Source organism: Anomaloglossus baeobatrachus, chromosome 1 (genome assembly GCF_048569485.1).
Source record: "Anomaloglossus baeobatrachus isolate aAnoBae1 chromosome 1, aAnoBae1.hap1, whole genome shotgun sequence".
NCBI classification, from domain to species: Eukaryota; Metazoa; Chordata; class Amphibia; order Anura; family Aromobatidae; genus Anomaloglossus; species Anomaloglossus baeobatrachus.
Window position 1 is genome coordinate 429,668,113 of NC_134353.1, and position 11,906 is coordinate 429,680,018.

General features: G+C 44.9%; 1 protein-coding gene across 1 annotated transcript in view; it reads right to left on the reverse strand.

The window, feature by feature from the left end:
• The window catches only part of ELAVL1 (ELAV like RNA binding protein 1), a 215,259-nt gene extending 203,869 nt beyond the window's left edge, over positions 1–11,390 (reverse strand). The window contains exon 1 of the mRNA XM_075352622.1: positions 11,213–11,390. Within this exon, the coding sequence (XP_075208737.1) occupies positions 11,213–11,384 (172 nt within the window). The 5' untranslated portion in view covers positions 11,385–11,390. The remainder of the gene's footprint in view (positions 1–11,212) is intronic.
• Positions 11,391–11,906: the final 516 nt, after the last annotated feature.

The window sequence follows — 11,906 nt, forward strand, 5'->3', positions numbered from 1 at the left end:
CCCTAATGACCGGGCCATTTTTTGCAATTCTGACCAGTGTCACTTTGACAGGTTATAACTCTGGAACGCTTCAACGGATCCTGGCGATTCTGAGATTGTTTTTTTCGTGACACATTGTACTTCATGTCAGTGGTAAATTTAGGCCGATATGTTTTGCGTTTATTTGTGAAAATTTAGGAAATTTGGCGAAAATTTTGAAAATTTCGCAAATTTCAAACTTTGAAAATTTATGCCCATAAATCTGAGAAATATGTCACACAAAATAGTTACTAAATAACATTTCCCACTTGTCTACTTTACATCAGCGCAATTTTCGAAACAAATTTTTTTTCCGTTAGGAAGTTAGAAGGGGTCAAAGGTCATCAGCAAATTCTCATTTTTCCAACAAAATTTACAAAATAATTTTTTTTAGGGACCACATTACATTTGAGGTGACTGAGAGGCCTAGGTGACAGAAAATACCCAAAAGTGACCCCATTCTAAAAACTGCACCCCTCACACTGCTCAAAACCACATCCAATAAGTTTATTAACCCTTAGGTGCTTCACAGGAACCAAAGCAATGTGGAAGGAAAAAATGAAAATTTTACTTTTTAACACAAAAATGTTACTTTAGCCATAAAATTTTCATTTTTACAAGGGAGAAAAGAGAAAGTACACAATACAATTTATTGTGCATGTTCTCCTGAGTACGCTGATACCCCATATGTGGTAAAAATCAATTGTTTGGACACACGGCAGTGCTCGGAAGGGAAGGAGCGCCATTTGAATTTTTGAACGCAAAATTAGCTGCACTCATTAGCGGACGCCATGTCGGGTTTGAAGACCCCCTGAGGTGCCTAAACAATGGAGCTCCCCCACAAGTGACCCCATTTTGGAAACTAGAGGCCTCAAATAATTTTTCTAGATGTTTGGTGAGCACTTTGAACCCCTGGGGGCTTCACAAAAGTTTATAGCGTTGAGCCGTGAAAAGAAAAAAAAATGTTTTTTACCACAAAACGGTTGCTTCAACTAGGTAGCTTTTTTTCACAAGGGTAACAGGAAAAAATGCACCATAAAATGTATTGTGCATTTTCTCCTGAGTACGCAGATACCTCATATGTGGTGGAAAGTAATTGTTTGAGCGCATGGCGGGGCTCAGAAGAGAAGGAGCGCCATTTGACTTTTCAAACGCACAGACGCAGTGCACTGATCGGCCGCTGCAGGACGCACGGTCGGATGCGATAAAAAAAAGCGTCGGGGATACGTAAAAAAAAAAAGTCACGCCAAAAATTGACCATGGATGCAGATACGTTATGTGCATCCCTGATCAGCGCTTGGCGGGATGCACGGACGGATGCGATACAAAAAGCGTCGTGAATACGGAAAAAAGTCACGCCAAAAATTGACCATGGATGCCGATCCGTTATGTGCATCCCTGATCAGCTCTTGGCGGGACGCACGGACGGATGCGATACAAAAAGCGTCGGGGATACGGAAAAAAAAGTCACGCCAAAAATTGAGCAGGGATGCCGATCCGTTATCTGCATTCCTGATCAGCGCTTGGCAGGACGCACGGACGGATGAGGTGTAAAAATGGACAGGGGATACGGAAAAAAAAAATACTCACAGTACCCAGAGGACTAGCAGGAGGATCACTGACCAGAAGAGCTGCAGAGGAACAGATGGCAGAGAGATGGACAGCTTTACAGGAGCAGCAGGCAGATCAGCAGAATGCCCAGGAAGGACCCAGCGATGGACGCAGATGTGATCAGGCCGGTGAAGACAGGTAAGAGGACGTCGGGGGAGAGCAGAGGGGGAGAGGGGTGGGGGAGAGCAGAGGGGGAGGGGGGAGAGCAGAGGGGGAGAGGGAGAGCAGAGGGGGAGAGGGAGAGCAGAGGGGGAGAGGGAGAGCAGAGGGGGTGGGGGAGAGCAGAGGGGGAGGGGGAGAGCAGAGGGGGAGACCGGAGAGGGAGCTGCAGAAGCAGAATAGAAATAATGGGGGAGGCAGTCAGATCGCGGGGGAGCGGATCGGGATGTCGGGGTGCAGATCGGGGCGTAGGGGGGAAGATCGGGGGGGGCACGGGCCTTCACGGGAGCGCGCAGGGGCCTTCACGGGAGCGCGCAGGGAGCGGAATACTTACCATTGGAGCAGGAGCGGCGGAGACATCAGAGGCGGCGGCGGCAGCAGCAGCGGTGGCGTGGTACCAAAAGTACCAGCCACTCCACGCTGCAGACATGTTGGGGGAGGGCTCACAGGCCAGCACAGGCCTGGGGAGGGCGGCCACCGGCAGATCAGACCGCCCCACTGCACACTGAGTGGAGCGATTGCGCGTCATAGCACGATCGCTCCAATCAGTGCTGCAGGGGCTGGGGGCGGCATGTTTGAGGTCCACCTCTGATATGCTGCTGCAGCTGCGGCATCTCATAGCTGGATCTCACAGGATCGCACTAATTCGGGCATTATTTTTGCCGAAATTAGTGTGATCGATGTGGTTGGCGGTTACAGTCCCCTGCTGTAAGAAACAGCAGGGGACATCATTTGAAAGCTGTTGCTATGGCCACGGCAATCAAATGAAGTTTAGGCAGTAAAATTACGTCCCTGGTCGTTAAGTCACGTTAAAATAGGACGTAATTTTACTGCCCGCGGTCGTGAAGGGGTTAAAAGGGATACAACCTTTAAAGTGGTGCTATTCGCAAATGATGTAATGCTCACAATGACAAATCCTTTCCACTTTCCTATCTAGACATATACTTAATGTCAATAAAACAAACATTACCTCTTAATATTCTGGAAAATAAACTTAAGACTCCTAAAGATGTTCTACAACTATTTGTGGAGTGAGTACTGATTGCAATATGTTGGGGGAAAGTGGGGGGTGTGTCTTATAGTCTAAATGTAGGGCATGGCTGCGTGGAATGAGGGTGCTGCAGTGGCGCGTGTCATCGGGGGCACAAGCAGGCTGCAGCAGCGCCTACCGTGACCATGTTAAAGGGGAGGTCGTAGGCCATTATAGTCGTGCCAGAGCCCGCTGTTCTCTGCACCCCAACCGCCACTTTAGTGCAATACAGTAATAAGCATACTCTTTCTTCATGTGTCACAAGCAGAGACACGGTCACAGGTTCTTTCAACCAAACTTCTTTACTTGTCAACATGAAAAACAGTTTCTTATCTCGCCTGAGGCAGGCACAATCTTATTCCCCAAAGGGGTTAACTAAAGCAACGGATAATTTATATATTTTTACGGTCAACAGCTTCCCTGGTACTTTGGCTCCTGTTGGGGTCCCTAAGCTCCTCTTCCTTCCCTTTAACTTCACTATCCACGGCAGACTCAACCGTCTGTCTAGTCAGTCAGGGCCTAATTCTCTCTCAAGGGCCCACTGACCTTTCGCTGAGGGGATTTGTTAGGTCTCCGCCAGGGAATGGCCACCATCCGGGCCGCATTGTGTGCCCGGCACCCGGATTCGACCCAGAAGGTGACACCAAATTATAGTTGTTGGGGTCTTCCTCCACCACGCCTCTCACAGACGCAGTCTACTCCTCTCCCTGAGGGACACTCTTCTCCATGTGACTTTCTAACAGCTCTTTTTCAAACTAAGCCCCTCCCCTTCATTAACTCCCTCCAGCGCAGGAGCACCAGGGAAGCAGCTTACACACTGTGGCCACCTAGAGGCAGTTTACCAATAATACTCACTATACCAGAACAACAAAGTATATTGCCAGTTTGCAGGTCTGGGGTGGGCTGGGCCCTGCACCCTCCTTACAACCATGTGGGCCTGCACATTTCATATGCACGCCCATCATGCTGCCCATCATCTCAGCGCTGAAGCTGGCGCTGACAGGTGGGCGGGGTGATTGTCGGGGGATGCGCGCATACTAAACAGCCGGCCCACATGATCACCCCTGGCAACTACAGCCCGGAGTGATCATGTGTGGCTATATACACTGCTCCCCCGTGCACCATCATCAGCCCAGGGTGGAGTAAAACAGTATACTCACAGGCCACGATCCCTGCAGCATCGCTGTGCGCACGTGTCCACACACAGCCGCGGCCGGCACAGACAGTAGGATGAGCAATGCTGCAAGGATCGTGGCCGGCTCCACACGTCAGCGGCGCCTCTACTAGCACAGACAGGAGGAGGAGCGATGCTGCTTTGAGCTAGGAAAGGTGAGTATGAACGTTTATTTTTTTGTGTGCCACAGGATGCGGCCACATACCAGGATGGGGTACATAGCAGGATGCGGCCACATATAGATACACATACATACACACACCAAAAGTTTTCACACACCTTCTCACTCAGAGTTTTCTTTATTTTCATGACTCTAAAAATTGTAGATTCACATTGAAGGCATCAAAACTATGAATTAACACATGTTGAATGAAAGTAACAAAAAAGTGTGAAACTGAAAATATGTCTTATATTCTAGGTTCTTCAAAGTAGCCACCTTTTGCTTGGATTACTGCTTTGCACACTCTTGGCATTCTCTTGATGAGCTTCAAGAGGTAGTCACCGGAAATTGTCTTCCAACAGTCTTGAAGGAGTTCCCAGAGATGCTTAGCACTTGTTGGCCCTTTTGCCTTCCCTCTGCGATCTAGCTCACCCCAAACCATCTCGACTGGGTTCAGGTCTGGTGACTGTGGAGGCCAGGTCATCTGGCGTAGCACCCCATCACTCACTCTCTTAGTCAAATAGCCCTTACACAGCCTGGAGGTGTGTTTGGGGGTCATTGTCCTGTTGAAAAATAAATGATGGTCCAACTAAACGCAAACCGGATGGAATAGCATGCCATTGCAAAAGGCTGTGGTAGCGATGTTGGTTCATTATGCCTTCAATTTTGAATAAATCCCTAACAGTGTCACCAGCAAAGCACCCCCACACCATCACACCTCCTCCTCCACGCTTCCTGGTGGGAACCAGACATGTAGAGTCCATCCGTTCACCTTTTCTGCGTCGCACAAAGACACGGTGGTTGGATCCAAAGATCTCAAATTTGGACTTCTCCGACCAAAGCACAGATTTCCACTGGTCTAATGTCCATTCCTTGTGAAATTTAACCCAAACAAGTCTCTTCTGCTTGTTGCCTGTCCTTAGCAGTGGTTTCCTAGCAGCTATTTTACCATGAAAACCTGCTGCACAAAGTCTCTTCTTAACAGTTGTTCTAGAGATGTGTCTGCTGCTAGAACTATGTGAGGCATTGACCTGGTCCCTAATCTGAGCTGTTAACCTGCGATTTCTGAGGCTGGTGACTCGGTCTTCCTTTCCTGGGGCAGTCCTCATGTGAGCCAGTTTCTTTCTTTCGGACTGACTGACCTTCATTTCTTAAAGTAATGATGGCCACTGGTTTTTCTGTACTTAAAATTTGTATTATGGCAAGAAAAAAAGCAGCTAACAGTCTATTCAGTAGGACTATCAGATGGTGATACTGTTAGCTGCTTTTTTCTTGCCATAATACAAATTTTAAGTACAGAAAAACGAGTGGTGTATGTATGTCCCCCCCCCCCCGTATATTCGGCTTATAAGACGCACCCCCTACTTTCCCCCAAAATTTGGGGGAACAAAAGTGCGTCTTATAAAGCGAAAAATACGGTATTTCATTCCACATGTGTTAATTCATAGTTTTGATGCATTCAATGTGAATCTACGATTTTCAGTCATAAGGAAAACTCTTAGGCTATGTGTCCACGGGAGAATGTAGCTGCAGATTTTTCTGCATCAAAATCCGCAGCTTTCCCGCAAAATCCGCACCTTTTCATAGGTGCGGATTTGGCGCGAATTTTTTTCCCCCCCAATTTTACAGCCAAAATCCGGAAGAAAATCCACAACAATAATTGACATGTTGCAGATTTTTCCGGACGAAAAGCCGCACAATTTCCGCTGCAGAAAAATCCGCAGCGTGGGCACAGCATTTCCCAAATGCCATAGAAATGGCTGGGGAGTAGCTGTGCTGCAGATTTTCGGGAAATCCGCGGCTTTTCGTGAGACATCCGCGGCAAAATCCGCAGCGTGGGCACATAGCCTTAGAATGAAAAGGTGTATCCAAACTTTTGGTCTGGACTATATATTAATAAATATATATTTTAGATGGTGGCCCGATTCTAACCCATCGAGTATTCTAGGAGGGACGAGGACGACGAGGACAACAGGAGGAGGAGTCCTGGGGAGAGAGGAGGACAACAGGAGGAGGAGTCCTGGGGAGAGAGGAGGACAACAGGAGGAGGAGTCCTGGGGGGAGGTGTATAGGTGCCCAATGTGTGCGGGGCCAAGCGGCCAACGCAACGGTTGTCACTGTAATGACGTCAATTTGGAGCAAGACAGACCGATAGATAGATAGATAGATAGATAGATAGAGATATATAGATAGATAGATAGATAGAGATTATATATATATATATATATATATATATATATATATATATATATATATATATATATATATATATATATATATATATATATATATATATATATATATATATATATATATATATATATATATATATATAGGATATACCGTATTTTTCGGACTTTTAAGACGCACCCTGGTTTTAGAGGAGGAAAATGGGAAAATAAAATTTTTAACAAAAAATGTGGTCATGAGGATCTGCTGCTGACACTGTTATGGGGGTAATGTCACCAAATTCTCTGCTAAGGTACCCCATCCTGGTAATGATCCTCCTGCCTTGTATATGATCCTCTGCCGTGTGTGTGTGTGTAATATATATATATATATTATATATATATATATATATATATATATATATATATTACACACACACACGGCAGAGGATCATATACAAGGCAGGAGGATCATTACCAGGATGGGGTACCTTAGCAGAGAATTTGGTGACATTACCCCCATAACAGTGTCAGCAGCAGATCCTCATGACCACATTTTTTGTTTAAAATTTTATTTTCCCATTTTCCTCCTCTAAAACCAGGGTGCATCTTATCGTCCAGTGCGTCTTAAAAGTCCGAAAAATACGGTATATCCTTCATCCTGGTATAGCCCCCATCCTGATAAATACCGCCATTCCTGCTCTTAATATGCCGCCATTCCTGCTCATAATATGCCGCCATTCCTGCTCATAATATGCCCCCATCATCCTGCCATATATACCCCATCATCCTGCCATATACCCCATCATCCTGCCATATGGCCTGTATCCTATGGCACAGAAAAAAAAATAAACGTTTAGGCTATGTGCCCATGGAGAAAGTGTCCTGCGGATATATCCGCAGGACATTCCGCAGGAGCTCCCAGAAAACCGCAGCAAAACTTTGTCTGTTGTCATGCTGCGGATGTATTGCATTATGTGCTGCGGATATGATGCGGTCATTCTGCATTGAGAATACAGTACCATGGCTTTGGCACTGCATCCTCAATGCATAACAAGTGCTGTAGTGATCGGGGCGTTCATACTTACCTCCATCACTCAGCACTTCACAATCCGGCCTTGTCTGTCTGCGCACATTGCCGGAGAAGGTGGGCGGGCCTGAACTAGCTCCGGCTGTCACATGACCGGAGCTCGTGCAGGCCCCTCCCGCTTCCTGCTCCTGGCTCCACCATCCTTCTCTGCACCGAAGGAAGTGACTCCGGTGTCTTCTATCTAGGCAGGCAAGTATGGGACCCTGCGAAAAAATCTGCAGGAATAATTCACATGCTGCAGATTTTTCCGAAGGGAAATAAGCATTATTTCTGCTGCAGAAAAAAACGCAGCATGGGCACAGTAGTTCCAAAATGCCATAGAAATTGGCTGGGGACTCTGTGTACTGCAGATTTTTGAAAAATCCACGGAACTTCGTGAAAAAAAAAAATCGCAGCAAATTCTGCAAATTTTCCTCAGCGTGGGCACATAGCCTTATACTCACCTTTCCTCACTCTCAGCAGCATCGATCATCTTCCTCTCCGTGTCAGAAGCAGTGCCGCTGACCTATGTGGAGCCGTTCCCCTGCAGCATCGCGATGTCCTCCTGTCTGCCAGCTCGCTGCTGTGTGTAAATACTAGCGGTGCGCACATAGATGACGTCATCCTGTATACACAGTTCTCTACACAGATCAGCTGGCCAGCAGACAGGAGGACATTGCAATGCTGCAGAGGAACGGCATTACTCATTGGCATGACTTATTGCGCACAGACACACGGACATGACCAAATTAGGTACCGTAATTTTTGGACACTAAGACGCACCGGCCCATAAGACGTACCCTGATTTTAGAAAAGGAAAACAGGAAAATAACATTTTAAGCAAAACAAATGTGGTCATGACACACTGTTATAGGGCGAGGATCTGCTGCTGACACTACGTTATGGGGGTAATGTCCATAAATTCTCTGCTAAGGTACCCCAATGCTGGTAATGAGCCTCCTGCCTTGCATAAGATCCCCATTCTTGTATATATGTCACTCATCCTGGTATAGCCCCTGTCCTGATTAATAGCCCCATCCTGCTAAATACCCCCATCCTGGTATATGGCCTGCATGCTGTGGCACAGGAAAAAAAAAAGAAAAAAAAAAAACGTTTATACTCACCTTTCCTCCCTCCACGCAGCATCGCTCGTCTTCCTGTCTGTGCCAGCAGCAGCGCCGCAGACCTGTGTGGAGCCGTGCAGACAGTGATGACGTCATCACTGTGTGCACCGCTCTCCACACACATCAGCGGGCTGGCAGACAGGACGACATCACGATACTGCAGGGAACGGTGCCCGGTGAGTATACCGTACTTATTTCACTGCTCCCCGCGATGATGATGAAGCGCAGAGGGCAGTGAATATAGCCACACATGATCACTACAGGCTGCAGTTGCTATAGTTGATCAAAGGGGTCGGCTCCCCCGCCCATCATCCCGCTCACCTGTCAGCGCTGAGAGCTGATGGGCGGGAGGATGCATGCATATTAAATGAGCAGGCCCACGTGGTCAGGGTAGGCACTGCTGCAGCCTGCTCATGCCGACGATGACCCACTCCAACGCAGCATCCTCATTCCCCGCAGCCATGCCCTACATTCAGACTATAAAGACACACCAACCACTTTCCCCCCCAACATTTGGGGGAGGGGGGGGTAGTGTGTCTTATAGTCCGCAAAAAACGATAGTTATCTTTCAGACAACTGTCCATTCATTAATTTGAGAGACTAAGTCATAACTAAAGCAATGGTCATCAATTAAGGTATATTTCTTGAGCAAAATAGCAGCAAGGATGGCCATCTTCCTTGGGATTCTATATTGGTTTGAAACCTTACCAATTAAAATCCTATTGGCAACCATGAAGAAGATTCAGACGTCCCTTTTTCCCCATCAACAGATAACCTATTTATCATTAGTTATTAGGTCAACTGGTACTCCAAGTCTATATTTCGAATCTCTCTGTTCCAGATGATCCTTTACTAAACATCTGTAACATAAACACCTACTTAACCATAACCCAACTAATTATAAATATCCTTTCATATGGAGATTGAAGAATTAGCTTCGGAAAGAATTCTGTAGTACGCAAGTGATATGGTCAAGATCCTTTTATTAATACGAATAAATAGGAAAACCATATAAAAAAAATTCTAATGATATGGTACTATAACCAAATTTTTAGATAAATATAACGCTACAATACCAGAAAATCTTATCAGTAATGTTTTGGGGAGGCATATTCCTTTAGACCCTGCTACATATCTACTGTGTTTCCAAAGGATATAAATAAACCAAGAGCCAGACTTCTACTTTAACTACTGACTGCGCAAAATGCTTGATCCCTGTATATTGGAAAAAAGTTTGTCCCTCCATCTACTTCTTAGCCATACATGCAAAATTTGCAAATAAAAAATATTTATTCAACAGAGCACTTGACAGCTATGCTTCACACCTCTACAGATACATTTTTAGAGACTTAGACTTTTTAGGACTCACTTATTGATTAAAAATTAAGTTAGGCTTATGTACCCATTTTCCTTTTATGGCTTTTGATCACCACAGTCGGTCAGAGAAAAATCTTAATGAGTGTCTAATATACAGAGTTATACGAGTGCTCAATGCATATGGTGATTACATTTTTAACAAGATAACTGTGGTTTATTTTTTCTTGATTGTGCTGTTTCTGTAAAATTGCTTTTAGTATTTTAATTTTTGTAATAGAAAAATATTATTGCAACTTAGCGCTAAAAAAAAAAAGCAAAAATGATGCCTTTGTCATGCTCAAAAAAATATACCACGGTGTTTCCCTGAAAATAAGACAGGGTATTATTAAGGTTTTATTTTCTGGGAAACAGGGTAGTAGGGGACTGGAGCGGGGAAGTATGGGTTGAACAACAAGGCAAACACAATAAGATTTAAAAAAAAAAAAAAAAAAAAAGCGCAAATTGAGCAATGATCTGGGAGGAAAAATAGGTGCAAAGAGTGATGAATCAAGACCTATATCCATAAACTCTAGTGACCGCTTCATAAAAACTAATCAGGTTGGTTTGACAACTTCAGCCCTTTGTGAAACCATGGTGACTATTACAAATATTTACTTTGTCACATGGAGTTTTGCTTAAAACTCGCCAAGTGTCATGGCTGCATCAGATGCTATTCACACCACACTATGGTTTTTCTGGCGTTTCTGACTTGCACAGGCATGCTTGGGCATCATCCAGCTGTGTGCTCATTAATGGTAAGTTCCAACAAAAGGAAAAAAGCAGCAACTCACCAAGGAATGAGATCAAGTCTTCTTTATTGTACAAACACGGGTAACATGTATTGCAGGGAGGGGGGAGTCGAAGCCTCTAAACTGTGACCATTTTGCGCTCGTGTTGTGGGTCTACGGGTTGCTTCTACGGGCCACAATAGCGCAAAACGGTCACCGTTGTCTGAGGCTTCGCCTCCCCCTCCCTGCAATACATGTTACCCATGTTTGCATAATAAAGACGACTTGATCTCATTCCCTGATGAGTTGCTGCTTTTTTTTTTTCCTTTTTCCTTAGTTGGATCTGAATTTTTGCACTGCGGTCCGTTTCTGAGCGTGCAGCTCCGGGGCAGGTGTCCCATTCCCGCAATAGCGGTCCGGTTCCTTAGACCAGTGCGAAGCGGATTGTTGCTCGTTTGTGGTGCCCATTCTTTTCTCTCCACACTTAATCATTAATGGTCAGGCTTGCAAGAGTTAACCTCTGCTAGCCTGTTAATTAAGTCTGGGATCACATGTTGTTGGAAACATATATACATATATAAAGAATATAAGCATACAAATTTAAACATCAGTTACCTGCAACTTTATCACGTATTAGCTTGGCAGATTCTACTTCACCAATACTACTAAAAAGGCTGCGCAACTCATCCTGCGTCATGTTCTGAGGCAAGTAGTTCACAATTAGGTTAGTTCTGCCAATGTCATCCCTGCATACATCATCCATATGATCTTCATAACCGTTAGACATCTTAAAGTACCTGTAAACAAAAAAAAAAAAAAAAAGTTATTTCAACTTTGATTCTTTAGTGAATACTGTAGCAGGCAGCAAAATCCTCAAGTTCTGTAAAAAAAAAAAAAATGTATATTATATACTGTAGTATATATATTAATAGCCACAAATCTACAACCACTCACCTACCTAATATCTGACGAGTACATACACACATACATATACACTACTCACAAAAGTTAGGGATTTTGGGTGAAATTTCAAGACAATCCAATAATGCACTCTAACTTTTTCAGGTGACTTAAAGGGAACCTGTCAGCAGAAATTTTGCTTTAGGCTATGTGTGCACTTACCGGATTTTGCCGCGGATTTTTTGCGGTTTTGCTGCATGTTTCGCTGCAGAAAATGTTCATAACATCTCTGCAGTGAATCACCAGCAAAAAAAATCCTGTGCGCACTAGGCGGAATTTGACAGCTGCATGTTTTGCTGCGGGATTCCCGCAGCAAAAACAATTGCATGTCAATTCTTTAACGCACGTC